Source organism: Acanthopagrus latus, chromosome 12 (assembly GCF_904848185.1).
Source record: "Acanthopagrus latus isolate v.2019 chromosome 12, fAcaLat1.1, whole genome shotgun sequence".
NCBI lineage: Eukaryota > Metazoa > Chordata > Actinopteri > Spariformes > Sparidae > Acanthopagrus > Acanthopagrus latus.
This window is the reverse complement of record NC_051050.1, coordinates 19,557,729-19,580,481: the sequence shown is the minus strand read 5'-3', so window position 1 is coordinate 19,580,481 and position 22,753 is coordinate 19,557,729. Positions and strand designations below refer to the sequence as shown.

Below are 22,753 nucleotides of genomic sequence, written 5' to 3'. Positions count from 1 at the left end.
TAGAAGTCTTGTGATTATTTTGACAGCTTCAGATTCCCTATTTCAAGTTTAATAGACATGTTATTGCTATTTATCTGAGGATACATGCCTCACTCTGGTTATTCAGAAAAGGTTGAACATAAAGATGTTTCATCTGAGGCAACTTTACAGAAATTATGGGTTGTTTTTTATATATATATATATATATATATATAGATAGATAGATAGATAGATATATATATATATATAGATAGATAGATAGATAGATAGATAGATAGATAGATAGATAGATAGATATATCTATATATAGATATATAGATATATATATATAGATATATAGATATATATATATATATCTATATATATAGATATATATATAGATATATAGATATATATATATATATATATATAGAGAGAGAGAGAAGACTGTTTTTAATATCAAATAAAATAAACCTGTTATCAATATTCCTGCTTGGCGTTGCTGAAACATGCTGACGTTGCACAGATATACAGTAAATAAAACTCAATCGAGATAGGAGGCTGTGTTAATGTATAATGTTAGAAAAGATTTAATTGGCTCATATAGTTGTATAAGAATTGTAAACCCAGTGTAACTTTTCCTTACTTTGCACATTACTGTTGTTTAGTGCCTTATTTTGAGCGTGGTGTTAGTTACAGGACTGGGAGACATATATGTCCTTCTTTGACATATAAACAATGTGAGACTCTGTATCTTTCTGCCATGATTGCATTTTTTAATAGAAAAAAATGTGTTCTAATCCTTATTCAATGCTGGTAGAGAGCTTAGCTACAGGTGTCAAGGTGTAAAGGAAGCAATATGTAAACAACATGTAAGCTACTCCTCTGAACATTACTGCTTATGTTCTTCGTCTAAATATACTGGAAAGTGTGTTAAACTAAATTAAATAAGTATATATCTTAAATCTGGCCACCTTTAACACTAAACTTCCACATTTGGGACTTCTGACAAACATCTCATTGAATTCAGTCGTTGATCAGGTAATGCTGTAAAACTACAATACCCATGATGCACCTGGAACCACAACAAACGTGCTAATGCCAAACATTCCGCTCAACGAAGCCGGCATTTTAATTCTTGGTGCGACATGAGGTACATAAATTACATATTTATGACTTAACCCAACGAAAAGCTGATGTTTTATACCATTGTGTGCCATTCTGCGGTTGGTATTTTCGCTTATTACTCCATTAAATCATTTCCATTGCCTGCCAGCTAGCTAAAATTAGCTGTCGCACGGATGCTAGTCTGCCTGCTAGTTGCCGTTAGCAAACAAGCTAACCCTTAATGTCTATCTCCTTAATTATACTGAATAGTTCGAGTGTTGTGTTTTTGTGTGGATCCGAAAGAGAAACTAATACGTGTTTAATAGTTGGAAATACGACGTTCACGTGCGGCATCATTAACTACCATATCCCCTTCACTAACTGTGGACGTGTGGTTGATGTTCCAGGGTTTTATTTCATTTTGTTTGTCTCTTGTTATGCCTGATGTTTGGACAAACTTCGCTGGGATGAGAATTAATATTTCTTGGGATCGCACCCTAAATCCGTGGGTACGTCAAGTATTATTTTAAATGACCTCTGAAACTGCTCGCTACCGTTTACATTAAACAGCTAGGTGTCATGTTTGCAGTACAGCTGCCTGGTGTTTTGAATATTTGCACCAGTCACATCTTGTTGTAACTGTATAAAACTTCTTTGTTACGTATACACTACTCAAAATTGGTTAAGGGTATTGGGATATTCAAATAAAAGTTGAATTATATGTGTCAACTTATTTATTTGGACTGACTCTAGTCTCAAAACAAAACAATAATTCAGATGTGCCACAGAAGAAACAATCAAGTGAAACACTAAAATACCCCAATAGCACTAACTGATTTTAAGTAGTGTTTATAGGTCACCTTAATGTATTTTCTGGGCATGTGCAAGATAAAGTAGCCTGCAGACTGTTATACCTTAGAGAATTAAATGTTTCTTAGGAGGATACAGTTAAGATAGGACCAGGGTTTGATATTGATAGTAGGGATCCAGACATATTGATCCCTCAAAAAGAAATTAATATTGACTGTGTCGATGGGGCTCTAGATAAGAAAAAAAAAAACATAGAAAAGGCACAAAGGAATTTCCTGTGCAAGAGACAGTTAAAAATTAAAGACGCATAAGTTTTAAACACAAAAAAGGTGTACTACTAATGATAAAGAAAGTAAAAGCACTTCATGTCAGCAACAGTGCCACATAGAGAAAACAATAAATAAGCAAACTACGATTCAATTAGATATCATAAATATTGTCCTAGATATTGTAAAAGTAGAATTGTTAATGCACATTAAAGTAGTATCTGCAACACGAGTAAATGAGTGCAAAACAAATATGAGTAGCAGCTTTGAAGGTTTAGGAAATGGTAAAAAAAAATGTGCTGAGGGAATAATGATCGTAATGCAGTGTGCAGGAAGCCGGCTCATTAGTTGGGTAATTACTGTGGTGTCGCTGATCAAAGGACAAACCGCTGAAGCACAGCATTTGGCTGCTACTTGTGCAAATCCTGTGTGCACTTACAAGTGCGGGTGAAGTATCTGACATGACAGAAGTAGCTTCTCATAAATGCACACCCATCTTTTTTTCTTTTTTTTTTTTACCTCTGTGCCTAATGTGATGCACTGTTTAGTGGACAGATGCATAGAAGAAAAGGGTATACATTTAAAACAGAGGTTGCTGTCGGCACGTTGTTGTTTTTTTTAGTTTGCATTCTGTGTTGAGTGCAGCACATCTCTGTTGTTGAATTATTGACGGCATCACTCCTCCTAAATAATACAACATGAGGATGTTATCGTCTTAAGGCCGTGAAAGTGTTCCAGCCGACCCTGAATCTTTCTTTGAAATCAAGCAGATCTTACAAAGCGCCTACATGTGTTGAGATGAAGCCTGTCCACGGACCTAGAAAGTAGAACAGAAGTGGGGAGAGCCTTTGATCACCAGTGCATATGATGGCACTTGATGTTTCTGCTCTTATAGCTGAGAGGACTGGTGATGAGGGGGCGATACACTGAGTCTATTCAGTGTTAGAGACCGAGCTTAAAAGAGAGACAGTGCATCATCTGTAATGTGTGGGTGGAGTTTTGCCCTCTGGCTGTCTGCTCTCAATTTCTCTGTGACAGATCATCAACAGTGGAGATTTTTCATCAGATTCAGCAATAGGTAGGAATTTGTATGGGTTTGATTGCTCTGTATTTTTTCTTCGTGGTATGTCATGCTTGCATGAAAGAATCTGCTTGCGCTGTTTTTTTTTTCTTCCACATTTGGCTCCAGTCTTTGCTGAATGAGTAAAAGGGAAGTGACACTGACAGTGAGAGTACTACTGACCAAACATTGCTCATCTGGCAGGCAGTGTCCCCCACCACTAATTTCCCTTTTGTTCCCTCCATTGAAGCCTGGTGCAGAATGTTGTTTGCACAGAGTTGCGGTTCTCGTTTCAGACTTGGAGTTATTCTGAAATGATGCAGTTAATGGTGGTTAACATTTGGCCTGCTTACTATCCCTCGAGATGGGCCATTACTCTGTTGTTTGCTATAGTTTACAACCTCTCAATATCCACTGAGTAAAACAGGGCTAACAAGTCATTATTATTTTTCTCTTACACCTCTGCCAAGGAAGTTGTGTTTATTTGCCTCCAAGTTTATTGGTTTGTCTGTCAGCAGGATTACACAAAAACTACTGAACAGTTTTCCACAAAACTTAGATTGAGGGTGGGTCTCTAGCCCCCAAAATAGACCCCATTATCTTTTGGTAGGGAACAAGATAGGGATGGATCCTGGCATTTTCTTCTCTCTTTATTTAACATTGCAAGATTAGCCACTTTTTTATTTTACGTTTCATTCATTTCTATTTTTTTTTTCAGTTTCTCTCTTTATTTGTTTGGATCATAAAATGAAATAATAAAAATGCACAAGTATAGGACATTCTCAGATTACTTGTTTTTGTGATCAGCCGTTCAGAACCCAGCCGCATCAAATTGAAAATAATGTAAAACTGAGGCACCTCTTTAGATTCTGTCAACTAAGTATTTCAGTATGAGTGGCAGAAAATATTTTGGTTCATGGTTCTTCTCATGAGCAGGTGAAATTTGACAGTTTTTCAGCAAGTGAAATAGTAAATGATTGAATGCATGTATTGTTTTGAACATTATTTCCAAAAAAAAAATATTTGAAACCTTTATACAATACGATTCAGAATACTTTGGTCGTTTTGCAAATTTAAGATAATGCTGTGATAATTCCCCTAATATTATTTTTGTACCTATTCGTTCCTGTCTTAACAAGATCAATTCTCTCAAAAATAATTTCTCTTTTTCTTATAGGTGTTGTTTTCTGTAGCCAGCTATGGCACCCGGGGATGTGGTGCCAGACCATGCGAAGCAGCTGAAGTCCAAGGAGAAGCGACCTGGAAACAGGACCTCGAAAGCAGACTGTGAGCCTGACGGGTCCTTTGTCTTTGAGGCTCATGAGGCTTGGAAGGACTTCCATAACTCCCTCAGGCATTTCTATGAAGTAGGAGAGCTCTGTGACGTCACACTAAAGGTAGGTCACTCCATCCAGACACGAGTAAAGAGAGAGACTTGGTGGTCTGATATTTATATCTCAGCTGATCTTTGTTCATGTTAAAGGTTTTGATTTAATGAAGAATATTTATAGATGATTAAAAAAAAGAGCAGAGAGTGGTTGTTTGATTTATTTTTATTCTCCAACAAGGTGCCAAATTCACTGTACTCTGTCTGACCAGTCATACTGTGGAAATGAATAAGCAGTGAGTTTAGAGATGCTGTATGCTGTGCTTGGTTTCCTGTTTTTTAATTGTGTATTTTGTGTTTGTCTCTTTTTTTTAAGGTTGGCAGTAGGTTGATACCATGTCACAAGCTAGTGCTGGCTTGTGTGATACCGTACTTCAGGTATGTTCTATTTTTATGTTTTTTCCTTGAACTAATACTATGATAGAAGTTTTCATTTTTTTCTAACTAGTGGACACTTATTCTCCATATTGATCTAGAACCTGTTGGACTGTTCTTAAAGCCAAATATTACAAGTCAAGATAACCGTTTTGGTCTGATAAAAATACAGAAATGTAGAATCAAAGAACTGTCTGGAAACTCATGTGGAGGAAAAAGCTTTGTGAAAGATGTTTCGCCTTGTTATTGTCTAAGTTTCTGTTTCTTCCCTCAGGGCCATGTTCCTCTCAGAGATGTCTGAGGCTAAGCAGGAACTGATCGAGATCAAGGACTTCGATGGTGATGCCATTCAGGACCTGGTGCATTTCGCCTACTCCTCAAAGCTCACATTAACTGTTGACAATGTCCAGCCGCTGCTTTATGCTGCCTGCATCCTCCAGGTACAGAAACACAAATGCTCATACTCAAAAAGCTGTGTTGGCATTTTCTTTTCTCAGTGAAATATCTTTATTACTGCCTGAAACTGTCAGGTGGAATTGGTGGCGAGAGCCTGCTGTGAGTACATGAAGGCCCACTTTCATCCGACCAACTGCCTGGCAGTTCGTACCTTCGCCGAGAGCCACAACCGCGTGGACCTGATGGACATGGCCGACCGCTATGCCTGCGAACACTTCACTGAGGTAGTGGAATGTGAGGACTTTACATGCGTCTCTCCGCAGCACTTGCGCACTTTATTGTCCTCGAGTGAGCTCAACATCCACTCAGAGACACAAGTGTACAATGCAGCAGTGAAATGGCTGAAAGCAAACCCACAGCACCACGAGGCCTGGCTGGACCAGATCATGTCTCAGGTTAGAGAGCTTTAATCAGAAGGGTTTGGTTGAGCTTATGTAAATGAATGTTATGACCTGCTTTATTGACTGTCTGAAGATTCAGCTTTGTAACTATGTGTAAAATTAGGTGTTACATGTATGTTTATAGCTTTATGTAATCTCTTTTACAACCATAATACAAAGTGTAAGCTGGTGTCTCCTTCAGGTGCGCCTCCCTCTTCTCCCTGTCGAGTTCTTGACTGGAACAGTGGCCAAGGAGGAAATGATCAAAGGTAACCTGAGTTGTCGCGACCTCATGGATGAAGCCAGGAACTACCACTTGCACCTCAGCAACAAGGTGGTGCTGGACTTTGAGTATTCAGTCCGCACGATACCCCGGAAACACACAGCAGGTACAATTTATTTTTAATGATGAACTCTATTTATAAAGCTCCTTTCATACACAGAATGCAGCTAAAACTGCAGCAAACAAAAGCTCCAGAAACACAGGTTCAAAACGATACACACACACACACACACAGAGGAAAAGAGAAAATGAGAAAATGGCATTAACAGTTTCTTGTCAAAGATAAAAGCAGACAGCTGCTAATTATAGGCTCTACAAGATGTCGTCCACTATCCACTGAGTCAGCAAGTCTGATATTTAAAGGAAGAGAGTTCTATATTTTGGGGCGTAAAGGCTAAAAGCAGCTCCCCCAAAGGTTTTTTTTTGATGACCTTGGGAGTATTTTACAGGGCAGCTGTTGAGGATCTTGAGTGTTTGATATAAAGGGGTGAGGCCATTAGTTGCCTTTTGAAACTAAGAAAAACTTTCAAATCAATTCCAAAAGAAAGAGAGAGCAGTTGTAGGTTGCATAAAACAAGAGTTTTGTAATCCTTCATTTTAGGTTTTGTTAAAACCCTGGCAGCAGCACTGAGTGGTGTGTTTTTGGTAGGTAAGGTGTTTGACTTAGAACATGTAACACAGATTTTATGGCATTTGAAGTAAGATTCAGCACTTTTTCTTATCATTCTAAAAAAAAAAAGTCATGAAACAAAAATGCAAATGTTATAACCGATAAATTGTTTATTGGTCTGAGGTTGTCTCAAAGTACGTTGTATGATTTCCGTTCCTTCCACCTCTTCAGGTGTTTTGTTCTGTGTGGGCGGCCGGGGGGGTTCTGGTGACCCATTTCGCAGCATCGAGTGCTACTCCATCACTAAGAACAGCTGGTTCTTTGGCCCTGAAATGAACAGCAGGCGGCGACACGTGGGCGTAATATCTGTAGGAGGTAAGAGGGGTCATGTACAATAACAAAGTGGAAAGTAAGAGAGGGGGTATGCAAAGATGAACACTTTGGAAAGTTTATAGTCCTGCAATAAGTTCCACTCTCATGAATGTTATAATGTTCAGTCCTTGTACACACAACTGTATAATCAACTTCCTGATCATTTTGGAGGCTGCATCTTGTGGTGCTGTTGAGCTTCACCGCTCTATACAGAGGCGTGTTTCTGTTAATTACATTAGCTTTTTCTGTAACTGTCCTAATCTTTAGTTTTGATGAGATGAGGCAACACAATCATAAACACTCAACTTCATATCTGCTTGCTTTCCTCAGGTAAGGTTTATGCTGTTGGGGGCCATGATGGTAACGAACATTTAGGCAACATGGAGATGTTTGACCCCCTCACCAACAAGTGGATGATGAAGGCCTCCATGAACACAAAGAGGTACACAGACACTACAACATACTGGGGCTTTATTCTCTGTTCTCAACGCTAATTGTTGCCAGGTGCTTTTAAATTAGTTGTTTCCCTTTTGAAGTTTTGTATTGCTGCCGTTGACACCAAGCGCTATGCTAGCTGGAGCTTTAATGACATGGATGTATATGTTTCTCAGGAGGGGTATAGCCCTGGCAGCTCTTGGCGGTCCTATCTATGCCATCGGAGGTCTGGATGACAACTCCTGCTTCAACGACGTGGAGCGCTACGATATCGAAAGTGACAGCTGGAGCGCTGTGGCTCCGATGAACACACCCAGAGGAGGAGTGGGATCTGTGGCACTGGGGGTAAGAAAGTAAAATAAGCTGATCAATATGTGAGTGATAGACATGTTCCACTCTGGACTTCAGTGCTTTAATACCCTCTCCTCTTCAGAGTTATGTGTATGCCGTGGGAGGCAATGATGGCGTGGCTTCACTGTCCAGTGTGGAGCGGTTTAACCCACACCTCAACAAGTGGACGGAGGTCAGCGAGATGGGCCAACGACGGGCTGGAAATGGAGTCAGCAAACTCAATGGCTGCCTCTACGTCGTGGGTGAGAGGAATGAATAAGCTGTAATAACAGATATTGTTGTTTTGGAGTAATAAACTGTAGTTCTGAGATGTATTTGCTTTTACTCCAGTGACTGAAATTGACCTTTATTGGCGTTTCCTCGTCTCTTGATACACCCAGGTCACATGCTTCCTACACACGCAATGTACAGTTTTATACACAGATGTGTGAATGAGGACAGACAAAAGTTCATGTTTCATAAAGCTATCTGGTAACTGATTAACAGAGTGTAAGGATGAGATTTTTATTGTACCATCTGAATTTGACGAGTCATTTAAGGTTCATTAAACCTCCTGTTGTGGTCTTTTGCCAACTGACTTAGATACATGATTTCCTCTATATTTGTGCCTGTTCCTTTAAATAACAATACAATCCTGTCAAAGTAGTTGTTACACCTGAGCATGCCATCTGTCACAAAAACATCAGTGATACATTTCTTTAGATTTTTAACAATTGCCTTTTTTACTTTTTAAAGGTGGCTTTGATGACAATTCACCCCTGAGCTCTGTAGAGCGCTTTGACCCACGAATGCACCGCTGGGAGTACGTGTCAGAGCTCACCACTCCTCGCGGGGGAGTCGGGGTGGCAACTGTGATGGGACGAGTGTACGCAGTCGGGGGTCACAATGGGAACATCTACCTGAACACTGTGGAGGCTTTTGAGCCCCGAATGAACAGGTGAGACAACAATTCATGAATTTCGTTCGAATAAGAACAATTAAAAATGATAAAATATTATGATGTAATTTGGTAGCTGGTAAACATTAAGAAGGTACATCATGCAGATACATTCATGAATCTACACACAAGACTAAATGATCTGCTCCCTCGTCAAGGGACTTCCTGGTTAAAGGTTTATGTAAAGATAAAAAATACAATTGTTTGTCTCGAAATGTCTTCAATATCTGATTCTTCTGCTCTGATTTCTCTCTGTCCTGCATTCAGATGGGAGCTGGTGGGTTCGGTGTCTCACTGCCGTGCCGGAGCCGGAGTGGCCGTCTGTTCGTCTCACGTCAGCCAGATCAGGGATGTCGGCCAGGGCTCCAGCAACGTGGCCAACTGCATGTGAGCGCCAACCTACTTATCACCAGGTGACCGACTGCCAGGTCACCATCGGATCTGATCTGATCACTGCACAAGCACACGACACAAAGCACACAGACAGTGATGGAAGGATTTCGCCCCCCCCTGCAACTTCAGTACTGTCGCCACTGTCTGAACATCAGCCTGGAACATTTCATGGATGTTCAGTTTGCACACAGTGATTGAGGAACATTAGGGAGGTTTTATTGACTTGAAGTGCACATCTGACAAATCTGAAGTCTTCTCTGACATCATGACACGTTCAAGACTTGACTCCTGCTGGTGTTATTCGCAATCAGTGATGTAGTTATTTGTACTGTATTTTCTTCTGTTTGACTGCCTTGCCACAGTTTTGACTTTCTTTTAATTTTTAAGGGAAAATGGTAGCTGAGCCTTGTATTTAATACTAGAGACTGAGAGGTGAGTCTGGGTTCCAGTGCACATTATGAACAGGGACTTTATAGTGGGCCAGTATGAAAAGTATTTCAAAGGTCTCTTCTCTGGTTTGCTCTTTAGCTCTGCAGTTGTTTTTATTATCCAGAGAGATGTGATCATACTGGATTCAACACTTTGTTTTTGCAGTGCAGTGCGTGCAGTTAAAGACCAGGGTTTCCGTTCTGGTCTACGTCCTGGAAGATTTCAGTTTCCCAAATAAAATGGGAGAAATTGTCAAAACGTCTTTCTCTAGAAATTGTGTTTTGAGAGAATTTATTTTGTCAGACAGTGTAACTGGACAGATTTAAATATGCCAGATTTCAGAACTTTAAGTCCAAATAATGGAAACCCTGGTCAAAACAAAAGATTTTCTGAAATATAAAATCTGAAATATGATGTCAGTATGTCAGATACATTTCTAAGATTCCTGTAAGTTCATGCCAGGTTAAGCTTCCGTTCAAGCAGTCCGTCTTTGTTCCCCTCTGCAGTAAGCTGGATCGTACCCCCAGCTGCTCTACTTTAAGAGATTTGCCTGTAATGTGTTCGAACAATCATTTTTAGGGCTGATTGAGACAAATCAGTCACTGGTCAGGAGGTGACAGGTCCAAGGAATTTAATCACTGCAAGTGCCAAACACAGAAAAAAAAAATCTGGTTCAACCACCTGCTGAATCCTGAGTCTCCACCTTTTACCTCGACTTCAGAATTGAGAAGAATTTATACCTGAGAGTCGAGGGCTGATCATAGCAATACGATGCACCTCTCCACTTCTTCTTCTTCCTCTTCTTCTTCTTCAGTTTCACAATATTGTACAGAAATCTGTTCAAACCGACAGATTTACAAATTGGAAATGTTTGCATTCGACGATAGCTGGACTGTCAGTGCTTTCAGACGTGTGTGAGATTGAGCCGAGGTTTGTCTCTGCAGATGGTTTCGTTATATTTTAATATATGGATTTTGTATAATAAGATAGGTGTATCTTTGCTATTATTCTTTAATACACTATCTAATCCATTGCTGTGCACTATTTTCCTCAAATAGATGTGAAGTCTTGAGTATATTTTTGTCCTAAATGGAGAATTTCATGTTATTCATATTTGAAGATGTTTATTTAACACTCTGCCTATTTCTGCCCTATCTAAGAAAACACATTCAGTTTTTTTCAGAATAGGCTGACAGAGTTTAAACAGAAATGCTGATATACAGTTTATACAAGAAATACACAAGTGTTATTGCACAGTTTGTGTCCTGCCGTTTTTAATACTAGTGCATATTAACAATATATTATCAGTATTGTTGCTGACTTTGTTAGCAAATGACAGATGCTGAGTCTTTTGTAAAATTTACTGTACTTTGTGTTCCTCCTCCTCTTGACTGCTTCCATGTTTTGCTCTTTATTTCCATGGTATTGGTATAAATTGGTACAATAAAGTTAATGTGTAAAGTTCATTGGTGGGATTTCTCTCCTTTTTGCCTTTATTGAGTTTTATCTCTTTGTCAGGACTGAGCCAACAAACCTTCAGCAATCAAATTTGTGGTAATGCCCCTTTATGAAAATAACCTTCAGGTGTGTTTTGAAAAGGTACAAATCATAATTGATGTCAGAATGCTCCGAACTGAAGAGGATAGAGATTTATACATTTATACATTTCTGAACAGTTTGGACTGTTTAAACTAATGATTATTTTCATAACGATATATCTGATTAATTTCAACAACAATCGTTAAATCCATGAAATGCTTATCATAATTTCCGAGTGCCCAAAGTACGCAAGCCCTATTGGTTAAGGGTCAGATATATAATTTCCTCTGTTTTGCTGTGATAAAGAGTACAATTTTGCTTTTCTTGAGATCTGTGCTATATAGATATTATAATTATAATGTTGAAAACAATTGTTAACTAAAATTACACAGTAACAAACAAATTTTAACTCATTATCACAGGAAAAATGAGGACTGGGACTCATGTTTGAGTTGTCCTGATTCTGACAAGTCTGCTGAGTTATACAACACGTAAATGAGATTTTGATCTGAAATGTGGTCTTTATTGTTTTGTAACATCCTTAAAGCAGGTTAAAATGTAACTTTTTCAAGGGAGATGTTTGGCAGTATAAAGTTTATTGACGGCTGACATGTGGTTGTTATAAAGTCCCTTCTGGACTTTGTGGTTTCACCGTGTCAGACGCGATGTGAGCCCTCACATAATCAGTGTCGATGCTCCTGTTTTTACAGTGTTTACATACCTCCATCGTCTGTGTCAGCTCCTATGTGAGCTTTCAATACTATTTTATGTACTGTGCGATGAGTTCACAAAGCTCAGTTTTTACTATTTTCAGCAAGTAATGTTTAGTTGGAAAACTTAAGTTGCACAAGTCGTCTGTTCAAGTCTCAAACAAGAATAATTTTTTTCTGGGTCAGAGGTCAAGTCACTTTTTTTCCTCCTCCCTCCTCGAGATCCTGCAGCCTCACTTACAGTATTGGATCTTTAAAAAGAAAAGGTACTGGTACCTGTCGAATAATCATATAACAGGCCAGTTTATCTAACCTGCTATCTAACCTGCCTCAATCCAAATGTTCCCTTCCCATCGCCGTTTTAAAAAACTTTTAAAACTCAACTGAAAACTGTAGTTTTTGGAGAAGAAATTCAAACTTATGATTTTAATATTTACAGTATTAATGAAGTAATACAACAAACTCAGAAATAAAATTATATTTCAAGCTTTTCTCAGAGGAAAACAAGGTGCCTAGAACACTTGTTGAAGCTAGAAACGGTGGCAGGGTCCGCCACATATAGACAAATTAAAACAGTATGAAACTGTCCCTCAAGGTCAGTTTGTTTACTCAGTTTATTCAGTCATGAAAAGAAGAGTTTGTTTAGACACAAGGAAAGATCTTTCTCTTCTGATTAAAATGTCTTCCCCAAAACTGCATAATGCACCTTTAACATGAACACAGTAGTTCGAGTCATTGTGTCTCAAGTAAAGTCACAAGTCTTCAAAGTGCTACAAGTTAAAATACACCAACATATAAAAGCATTTACAAGACAATACAAATTCACTATACATCAACAACAGCAACAACAACAAGAATAAGATTGTTGAAATATAAACATTACAAAAAGTTCTATAAATCTTAGAAAACTGATCAACTTTGCATCGTGTCTCTCATTGATAATTGTTATTTTTGCTTTTAGGTAATTCAGAGTAATTTCCCTTATGATTGCACGCTGTGGAGCAGCAACACCCGACTGTTGTTTTCAGTTATTAAAGTTTTATTCCGTAGTGAACTCCTGCTGGTTGAAAATGAGTCAGCAGGTCAAGTGTTTTTGGCCTCTGTTGTTTTATTGCTGTCAGTCTTTGGACCCTGGACAGATGCTGAAAAGACGTGAAGCAAAGAGAGGATGCTCAGACGTCTCGTTACCGGGAGGCAGGACGCATCACATATCACGGACACACACGCTGACAGGCTGAGTGGAGTTTGGAGATTAAAAAAAAAAAAAAAAAAAAGACAGTAGGATGCGTAGAAACACACCGTGAGAGGTGAACACAGAGAAATAATAAGCATAATGGACAGAAGACAGAGGACGCTTCTGCAGCTGCTCAGTTTTGCTGCTCTTCTGAGTTGTGGTGAGTCTGTTTTAGCAGCTTTTGAGACACTTTTGAGAGTGAATTTAAGGAGTATGGCAATCATGGACAGATCAAAGATAATCTGACTTTTGCTAAGTAAAAAAACAAAAGAAAACAAAAAAGAACTGAAAATTGTAATTTGAACATTTTTTTTTTTTTTTTTTAATTGTTGGGGCCTTAACTTAAGTCATTTGGTGATGTATTTGTGGAGAAATTATTAAGAAATGGACGAGGAGTAAAAAAAAAGATAAATGATTTCCAACAATGGGAGATTAAAATATACATATATACACTCGTGCTTCTGTGCAAAACATGTGATTGTATCGTGTCTGTAAAAGCTGTTAAAGTCAAACATTACCCCAAAAGCTTTGTATGAACTGCTGAGAGTTGACTGACACAGCTGGACTGTGGATCTGTCATGGGACTTTTATGATTAAAGGGCTTCAAGTGTAATCAGACTACTTTTATTCCCCTATTCTACCCGACTGGAAGATTTTGTTGCAGCATATCTTCACCTAGATTATTGTAAATCAGCAATTTTCCCTGAGAAATTAAATCCTTTTTGTCCTTTTATCCAGATTAACACCAAAAGTTCAAATTGATTGGAAATCTGTTTTTACGTAATCCTGCCAACAAACCAACCAGCAAACACATAACATAACCTGGAGCTAATAGATTATTAGAATTAGCAGTTTCATTTATAACACATCACCATGGTTTATGAGCTCTAGTCACTAAAGCTGACGGAAATAAAAACTTTATATTTTCGTCTTTCACGCAGTGGTGCAGACGTAGATTAATGTATAGAAACAAAATACTCAAGTTAAGTACATGTACCTCAAATTTGTATTTAACTTCAATAAAAATATCCAGGCAGATTCGGCTCATGCGACTGCTAACGGCTGCAACAGTTAGCACTCAGGTGAAATGCTGCCCCCTACTTGTTGGAATGTGAAATTGAAAGGTGGCCGGTTCTCACATACTGCACCTTTAACCAGAGATCTGAAATGAAAAATAATAATCGGTGTCACAGTAACAGATAAAGAACTACTACGCTGCCTGCTGCTGATGGGCCTTAATGTATTTCTTTCTGTTCCTCTTTAAATGTCGTTTTCAGCCCACAGCCAGTGTCACCAAGGCTGGAGGGAGTTTGAGGGTAAATGTTACTACTTTTCAACCGATGCGAAGTCGTGGAATGACGCGAACGCATTTTGTATGACGCAGAGGAGCAGCCTGATGAGCATTCAGGATGTTCACGAGAGGGTGAGGCGACACACAGGAGCCACAGGTCCTAAATGTTCTTCGATCATTTCACACACCGGGTTAATGTCGTTTGTACGTCTTCCCTCCAGCAATGGGTGAGCACACAACTCAACTCAGACATCTACTGGATCGGCCTGAATGACCACGTGGTTGAAGGTGTCTGGGAGTGGAGTGATGGGAAGCCTTTTATTGAATACCTGTCGTACGTAATACTGTTACCACTCCAGTATCAGAAACACTTATCAGATACATGGACAAAAACAACTGCACACTCTCAGATGTGTTTAACATGTTCACTGGATGATCTGCTTCCTGTTTCAGATTCTGGATGGGGGGTCAGCCTGACAACTGGGGCGATGACCCCGGGGAGGACTGCGGTCAGGTGGTCGGGTCCAGCTATGGACGGTGGAATGACGAGAACTGTGATGTTCAGAGGAAATATATCTGCAAGCACATCAACCGTAAGTCCAGCGAGTAGTGTAATGCACAAAGAAATCGGTCCCGTTCAGACCTGATGTTAACATCCGTCCTGTGGACAGTTCTTTATCTGTCTGTTCACACCTGGTGTTAACATGCGTCTCTGCAATGTTTCTTGAAAGAATTATGAGATAGAAAAATAACAATTGTGAATTAAAAATCTAAATTATTAAAACAAGTGATGCAAATTATGAGATAAAAACTAAAAATTATTAGAAAGTAAAAATATTGATCAGAAATATAAATTATTAGATAAAAAGTCAAAATTCTTAGATCAAAAATATTAGATATAATATTATTAGATAAAAAATATAAATGATCAGAAAAAGTATATACATTTTTAGAAAAATATATAAATTATTAGATCAAAAATATTAGATAGAATATAAATAGATAAAAAAAAAATACATTTTCAGGAAAAAAACTGTATAAATTATTAGATCAGAAGTATAAATTATTGGATAAAAAGTCAAAATTATTAGATTAAAAATCAAAACGAATAGATTAAATATTGAAATTATAAAATAAAAAGTCCAAGTACCTCAAAGCTGTACATGTGTGGACGGTCACTTCCACCACTATCATCAGTGGAACAGTTTGAAATCAGGTGACATCAAACTGGTTGTTTCTCAGTCCATCATGTGTCAGATACCAGACCGTCCATCAGGCCATATTTAACTGCTAACTACTTTTTAAACATGTTTTCTTTGCTGCTCTTCAGCAAACCCTGGCCCGCAGTGTGACCTCGCCAACGGCTGGAGACAGTTCGGCTCCAGCTGCTACAAGCTGCACGCACTGGCCTGGAAGAGCTGGACTGAGGCCAGACATGACTGCGTGCAGGACGGAGCAGACCTGGTGTCCATTACTTCAGCAGACGAAGAGCAGTTCGTCACGGGATCGCTGGACTCCTCGCACTTTGACCTCTGGATCGGGTTTTCCACGCTGGTGAGAGGAACATGGTGTCACACTGAGCAGCTCGCTCTGTCGTTTAACGCTGGGTGTGAGTTTTTCTGTGCATCAATGTGAAGATGAGCTTTGTCTCTCCAGAAATGCAACAAGATTTCCTGTCAGGTGGAGGCGGGAAATGAACAGTTCACCTGGTCTGACGCTCAGACGGTGGATTACACAAACTGGGGTCCTAATGAACCTGCAGGGTAAGATGTCATATTGTACATACCTGCCATTTAAACCTGAATATTTATCAGTGCAACCAGGACTGAAACACATGTTTTCCAACAGGGATGCACAGACCGGCATATGTGCCGCAAAAATCAAAGAGGAGACAGGTGAATTTGGGAAATGGAGAGGCCACATGTGCAGATACGAGCGTCCCTACATGTGTGAACGACCACTGAACAGTAAGCTGGATTCATCTGGAAATACACGAACATGATATCTGGTGTTTGTGCTGGTGTGGAACACTGTTGTTTACATCTTTGCTCCTCCCCCTAAAAACTCACCTCCAGCTATCTGCGCTCCCGGCTGGCATAGCTTCGGTGGCAGCTGCTACTGGATGGTCAGTAACACCGACCTGCTGACCACCTGGCACGAGGCCGTCACCAAGTGCTCCGATATGGGTGCTCACCTGCTGATCATTAACAGGTAGGAAAAACCATAAAAAAACCCCCACAAAATGTAAAGTTGCATTTATACGCTTTTGTCCACTTGGGGCAGCAGAACAAAAATGAAAACAGAACACATATAAACAGTAATTGCCTCGGTTGCTACGTGAATAAATTAGCACAGTTGCCTATTTGCATCTTTTGGATCCCACCAGTTTTACCTCTTTTTGGGTCTCCACCAGCTCCTCGAGAAAGCATCTGTAGCTCTTTAGCTTCTAAGCACTAAAATAACTTTTTACCTGAGCTAAAAGAGGCTCGCTGGGAGAACAGCACGTGCGTTACCATGTATGGTAATGTAAAACACAATCATTAATACAGAGACAGATAAAAGATAGAACATGCATGGTCTCACTTTAAAGGTATTCAGGGTCCATGTTGTTTTTAATGACACAGACTGAGGCACTTGTGCAAACAGTAGTAATCTCACCCTGTCTGCTCTGATCCTCGTGTGCAGTCAGGAGGAACAGTTCTTCATCAACGGGAACCTTCCAGACTTTCACCAGGTGAACGTTCCTGACATCTGGATTGGTTTGTCAGGTACTTCACACGCTAAATGTTTTCATTGTCACTGTAAAAAACCCCAAAAAAACCCCCAAAACATTAAAGACTAATTAATGATCATGTTTAGTGTGTTATGGAAAATCACATTTTTTTTTCTGTTAGATGTAAAGACAAAGTTTTTTCTGTGTAAAAAAATTAAAAAGAAAAGAATTTTTATTTTCGCAAGATAATCAAAAATTACGTAAATCGGATATGTAGCAGGTCAAATGACTGTTTTTTTCCCTTCTTATTTCTTTGATTTTTTACATTTCAAATCAACTTTGTCAACCAACTAAAGGTGCTATTTGTAAGAAATGTTGTTTGTTGAGTCTCATTCCCAACTCATCTAAAACTTGCTTTGCGATGGCAGCCAACCCGTCCTACAATCCCAAAGGTGAGTTGGGAATTAGACCCTTTTTTTTTTTAATCCCAAATAGCACTTTTAATTGGGAGATGAAGTTGATTTGAAATATATATAACATCAGAGTTTAACAGTCATTCGACATATCAAATATCAGATTTACAACGATGTACAGATGTACGACAAAAAACAGGATGTCAAGACAAACTCAAGCAGTGGCCTCATTCTGTGACTGCTTGGCTCAGATTCAATTTCAAGTGCTGTGATGGAAATGATATAATTCCACTGTGAACGTTAATCATCCTTTATGATAAATGTGGTTAATGAAAATGCTCTTTTGTCATAATTTGTCACCAGATAAGGACCAGGACGGGAGTTTCAACTGGGTGGATAAATCCAAGATTGAATTTTCTAACTACGGTCCCGGCTGGCCCAAAAACACTGCCAACCTGTGGGACTGCGGACAGATCTTCACAGGTAGGAACCGCACTCTCAACCTGACACCGTCACGTGTTTCCAGTTGAGGCTGGCATCGCATGAGTTCCGCTCTCTTCCAGGGAATTATGACGGCAGGTGGGAGACGACCAACTGCTTCAAGAGCCACGGTTACATTTGTGAGATGACGGGCGGACAGAACCCCAAACCCACCGCAACCCCTGGTCAGTCAGGCCTCCTGGTCCCGTCTTCACAGACGTTCTAGCTGAAGTTATAGGCTGTGTAATAAGCGTGGCATTGTCTCGCTTCAGATTCCCACTGCGACGCTGGATACTTGCTGTACGGGGACTTCTGCTATAAGTTCGAGACCGAAGAGGTGAAGAACTGGCAGGATGCTGAGGCCCACTGTGTCAAAGAGCAGGGTCACCTGGCCAGCTTCCACACGCAGGAGGAGCTGAGTTTCCTCGTTGGTGAGCCACCTTGAAATGATTCTGCCCAGAAATTATAATATTATAAATTGTTGATGTAAATAAATTGTTTGAAATTGAAATTAACCTGATGCTTTTGTCCTTTACGTGCAGCTCACATGCCAGTAGGAGCCTGGATCGGATTGAATGATATCCAGGTTGAAAACCAGTTTGTGTTCAGTGATGGAACCTCTCCTGTAAGTGATGAAGCCGTGAACGTGACCTCCGTTTGACAATCTTAGCTCTGTGGTGGTCTCTAAAATAAATAATGTGAGGGCTGGAGATGAATAAATAAATGATATAGTTGACAGTTGCACTTTCAGTGAGAGAGAGAGAGAGAAAGAATTCCTGTCACATCCCATGGACGCCTGTTTCCACTGGAAAAAAAGAAATAAGAGAAGAATTAAGCTAAAATATAAGATAGATAAAATATTAAGACAAAAAGTCATAAATATAATATTAAAACTCAACAATAAGAGATAAATACTCAAAAGTATGAAATCAAATGTCATAAATATGAGATAAAACTCAAAACTACCAATGTGCCAGTGTGAAACTGCTCATTCTGAAACAGTTTATTTCATTCTGGGCTGTTTTTGTCTCCGATCTCAGGATCTCCTCCCGTGGGTGCCCGGCCAGCCGGACAACTGGCAGGACAACGAGGACTGTGTGCACATCAGAGGGATGAATGAAGTGGAACCTGGGTTACTCAATGATGATTACTGCACCAGCTCGAGGGACTTCATCTGCAAGAAACGTGTGATACACTTGAATTTTTCATTCTATTTATCTTGTGCTGTGTTCAAACTGTATTTTGCAAGTCAGTCTTTGTCCTGTCTCTCCACAGCCAAGGGTCAGGGACCTCCTCCACAGCCCCCAACATCTGGACCAGGTTCACTTCATACCACACTTAATCATCACACTTGAAGCATCATCTGATAACACGTGAGTGTTTATCTGGATATGTGCACACATTTGAATTGGTGTGTGTTGTTTTTTGCTGCAGGGTGGAACGAGAAGTGCGGCTCGTGGATGGCCGACCCGTTTAACGACTACTGCTACCTGTTTAACTACCTGTCGATGAGGTCGTGGGCGGACGCTCGAGCCGACTGCGTGAACCAGGGAGGAGATCTGCTGAGCATCACGGAGCCCTTCGAGCAGGGCTTCATACACGGTGTGACCTCTACACCTTCACATGCACTCATCCTGATTTTAGTTTCATCTGCGGTTGTTGATTTCTCATTCATTCCTTATAATTAGCACTAGTTAAGGAGTAATAAGTCCTTACAAGTGTTGCACTGACATCATTATGTGTTAATAGGACAAAGTGTTAATAATAGTGTCATTAACCCCTTCATTGTTGGATTACAAGATATTTATAAGCACTTAGAAGAAACTAAGAACATAAAAAAAGCCTTCACAAGTTTACATTATCAAGAAAGCACAGTTAACTGATATATATATATAAATACCTGACTAAATATGGATAAATCCTCATAAAGCAACAAAAAAGAGGAGATCCTTGAATTATTATTATTTAAATTAGTTTTGTTTGTTTTTATTTTTGTTTTTGTTTGTTTTGAGTATATATTCTAATTTATTTTCAATTTAATATTTTGAGGTAAAAGTTGTTAGGCCACAAAAAAGTCGTAATAATACAATTTTATTTTATTTTATTACTAAAATGAATAAAAGATCCAAAAGGTCTGTCACATTTAAGTGGATATATAAGTTTCAACGGTAAGCACTGTATTATTGTACATATTAAAAAAAAATTCTTGACTGCTTTGTTCTAAATTTAAATTTATTTTGTTTCATTTTTTAGATTCTAAAAAAAAGAATAATGGCATGAATAATTTATATAACTAACTCCAACTCTCTTAACTCAAAGTAACTGCAATATATAAATATGTGTATTTAATAAACTTGCAAAAAAACAAACAATTAAAGTTATTCTTATTTTTTAGGCCACTACATGTAGGATTTTTCTGTGACCGTAGCATTCTGCTGGCTTTTTTTTGTAAAATAAAATAGATAAATAATGCTGTTTTTTCTTTCTGTATCTCTTAATAAACTCGTGTACCTCGATGTTTCCCCTCAGGTGTGATCCAGCACAGTCCCACGGGGATCTCTCTGTGGATGGGCGGTCATGACTCGGTCACTGAAGGCGGCTGGGAGTGGACGGACGGTTCTCCTTTCAGATTCATCAACTGGAACGCAGGTCAGTTTACAGACAGATGCATCCTTGCACGGCTTAACATATGGAGATGATGATGATGGAGGTGAGCTGAATTCCCTCTCTTGGCCTCAACTCTTCCTCACAGGTAACCCGGACGACTATTACGGTGAAGACTGCCTGTCCATCATCATCAATAACGGCTACTGGAACGACGACAACTGTGAGAACAAGAGAGGTTACATCTGCAAGAGGAGAGGTGAGACATGTTGCTTCACTGGTCTTTGCTGATGAAAAGTAATATTCAAATCGTGATGCATCTTGGTAACACTTTCCTCCTGCCGCCTCTTTCAGGTGTAACACCTGAGCCTCCTCCGCCTCACGATGGTAACCACACCTGACATCGCTTTACAAACTGTACGTCTGCAAGTGGCATGAAGCAGAAATTGACCTTTGACTCCTCCCTGCTGTAGGTTTCCAGACGGCGTTGGTGTGCCAGGGCTCCACTGCCGTCATCCACTGTCTGGACGAAAGTGTCATCAACATCCAGTCGGCTTTCTACGGACGAAAGAGCGACGAGATCTGTCCACACATGGAGGGATCAGAAGGTGGCGCCGCAACAGGAGTTACTCAAAAACAAGAACACCAAAAAGGGATTAAAATGAGTTTCTTAAAATGTTTTGTCAATCTGCCATTCTCACTGTTCTGTTCTGTTCTGTAGGGAGCTGCACAGTGGAGAACATCCTTCCTCACTACAGAAAGACGTGCGACAATCGTCAGTTCTGCTTCGTGTACGCCCACACGGATCCCGACCCCTGTCCCGATATTTCCAAATATCTGGAGATTGTGTACACCTGTGAACAGAAAGGTGGGCTCTTCTTCTTGCAGTTTAAAATAAAATGTAAAACTTCCATCGTCTTGTCTTGAAGCACAATCACAGACAGTTGAGGGATTGTGCTGTTGGTTTGCTTACAGTGTGCCTGCACGGCCTGGGTGTCGAGGATGGGAACATCACAGACTCGCAGCTCTCTGCCTCCTCCTCCTCCTCTGCCAGCTTCACCGCCAGCAAAGCCCGCTTGAATGGAGATTCCTGCTGGAGGCCTTCAAGCAGTATGTGCCAACCCAGTGGCCACACACACATAGTTATATTTAAATCTATGGACGGAGTTCTGATGTTTGAATCTTTCCTTCAGCTTCCTCTAGCTGGATCCAGGTTAACTTGGGCCAGACCAGGAAAGTAACAGGAATAGTGATCCAGGGTTGTCCCCAGTACGACTACTGGGTCACCAAATTTAAGCTGCAGCACAGCATGGACGGACTGAGCTGGACCGACTACACTGCTGACGGGGAGGTGAGTGAGCGGAGGCGGCCACATGCCACATGGTATGCCACGGTTTAAAACCCACATTGTGAGATGAATTAACGGGCTCTGGCTGGAGGTAAATGTCTGTGAGGTGTCATAGTATCTGTTGACCTTTTATACCTGATCTCAGGGTGAAGGATTTATCTCATATTTTGGAAGAGTCTAATCAAAGAAATCTTTCAAAGTGTGCATACGTTAAGTTTTTTTTTTTTCTTTATTATGTTTCTATATGTTTCAAACTCGGTGGACAAATCGTTGAAATGTAAAAATCAAACTGAAAGGTGAAGAAGGGGTTGTCATACAGGATTTCCTTTATTTGCAGTTTTTCCCAGGCTCATTAGACAGAAGCAGCCCTGAGACCCAGCTGCTGGGCACGCCTGTGTCGGCTCAGTACATCCGCATCCTCCCGCTGGAGGTCAACGGTCAGGCAGGCCTTCGCTTCGACGTCTTAGGATGCACACCGGACTGTAAGGAAACTATTTTTTAAACAGTGTCACAAGTCTTCTTTCGTATCCAGTCATCAGTAAAATCTGCTATGATGCTGCTCTGTGCTTTCAACAGATGCGATCACGTGCGGCAGCGTGCCCGCCTTCAGCTTCACCAATGATAAAAAGACGTGAGTGAAACTTGAAGTAATATTAAACACATATCAAATAAAGTATTTGTGTGGTATGGAAGCCCAGAGAGGCCAACTTTCAACTTTTTTTTTACCATCTGTAAGTTTTGAATCTGTTAATGTTAATTTAAAAAAAAAAAAAAAAAAAAAAAAAAAAGTGAGTGTACTTATTTATCTATTT

General features: G+C 39.8%; 2 protein-coding genes and 1 long non-coding RNA gene across 6 annotated transcripts in view; 2 read left to right on the top strand and 1 right to left on the bottom strand.

Annotated features, from left to right (window-relative positions):
- Positions 1 to 978: 978 nt before the first annotated feature.
- On the top strand, positions 979 to 11,075 carry klhl8 (kelch-like family member 8). Of its 4 annotated transcripts, none has more exons than XM_037117868.1 (12): positions 979 to 1,111; positions 4,379 to 4,598; positions 4,905 to 4,966; positions 5,238 to 5,403; positions 5,494 to 5,643; positions 6,002 to 6,188; positions 6,924 to 7,067; positions 7,395 to 7,506; positions 7,676 to 7,844; positions 7,933 to 8,092; positions 8,586 to 8,787; positions 9,055 to 11,075. In XM_037117868.1, the coding sequence occupies exons 2-12, from the start codon at positions 4,401 to 4,403 to the stop codon at positions 9,176 to 9,178; spliced, it is 1,674 nt and encodes a 557-aa protein (XP_036973763.1). In that variant the 5' UTR covers positions 979 to 1,111; positions 4,379 to 4,400; the 3' UTR covers positions 9,179 to 11,075. The 4 variants fall into 4 exon arrangements, with proteins under 4 accessions (XP_036973763.1, XP_036973759.1, XP_036973760.1 ...); XM_037117864.1 differs by having other exon boundaries at positions 5,494 to 5,814; XM_037117865.1 differs by having other exon boundaries at positions 1,091 to 1,184; positions 5,494 to 5,814.
- A 1,711-nt stretch (positions 11,076 to 12,786) lies between these two features.
- Positions 12,787 to 22,753, top strand: part of LOC119029995 (macrophage mannose receptor 1) — a 17,597-nt gene continuing 7,630 nt past the window's right edge. The window contains exons 1-25 of the mRNA XM_037117279.1: positions 12,787 to 13,252; positions 14,370 to 14,515; positions 14,605 to 14,717; positions 14,837 to 14,976; positions 15,714 to 15,937; positions 16,040 to 16,146; positions 16,232 to 16,350; positions 16,459 to 16,594; positions 17,069 to 17,151; positions 17,873 to 17,992; positions 18,073 to 18,174; positions 18,262 to 18,420; positions 18,532 to 18,614; positions 19,030 to 19,174; positions 19,265 to 19,309; positions 19,424 to 19,591; positions 20,519 to 20,638; positions 20,742 to 20,852; positions 20,948 to 20,980; positions 21,067 to 21,201; positions 21,315 to 21,461; positions 21,569 to 21,703; positions 21,787 to 21,944; positions 22,279 to 22,423; positions 22,518 to 22,572. Coding sequence (XP_036973174.1) covers positions 13,192 to 13,252; positions 14,370 to 14,515; positions 14,605 to 14,717; positions 14,837 to 14,976; positions 15,714 to 15,937; positions 16,040 to 16,146; positions 16,232 to 16,350; positions 16,459 to 16,594; positions 17,069 to 17,151; positions 17,873 to 17,992; positions 18,073 to 18,174; positions 18,262 to 18,420; positions 18,532 to 18,614; positions 19,030 to 19,174; positions 19,265 to 19,309; positions 19,424 to 19,591; positions 20,519 to 20,638; positions 20,742 to 20,852; positions 20,948 to 20,980; positions 21,067 to 21,201; positions 21,315 to 21,461; positions 21,569 to 21,703; positions 21,787 to 21,944; positions 22,279 to 22,423; positions 22,518 to 22,572 — 2,990 coding nt within the window. The 5' untranslated portion in view covers positions 12,787 to 13,191. The remainder of the gene's footprint in view (positions 13,253 to 14,369; positions 14,516 to 14,604; positions 14,718 to 14,836; positions 14,977 to 15,713; positions 15,938 to 16,039; positions 16,147 to 16,231; positions 16,351 to 16,458; positions 16,595 to 17,068; positions 17,152 to 17,872; positions 17,993 to 18,072; positions 18,175 to 18,261; positions 18,421 to 18,531; positions 18,615 to 19,029; positions 19,175 to 19,264; positions 19,310 to 19,423; positions 19,592 to 20,518; positions 20,639 to 20,741; positions 20,853 to 20,947; positions 20,981 to 21,066; positions 21,202 to 21,314; positions 21,462 to 21,568; positions 21,704 to 21,786; positions 21,945 to 22,278; positions 22,424 to 22,517; positions 22,573 to 22,753) is intronic.
- Positions 18,627 to 19,629, bottom strand: LOC119029998. Its single transcript, XR_005078148.1, has 3 exons — positions 19,492 to 19,629; positions 18,956 to 19,163; positions 18,627 to 18,794 (listed from the first exon to the last, which is right to left on the bottom strand). It is a non-coding gene; the product is annotated as an uncharacterized LOC119029998 (long non-coding RNA).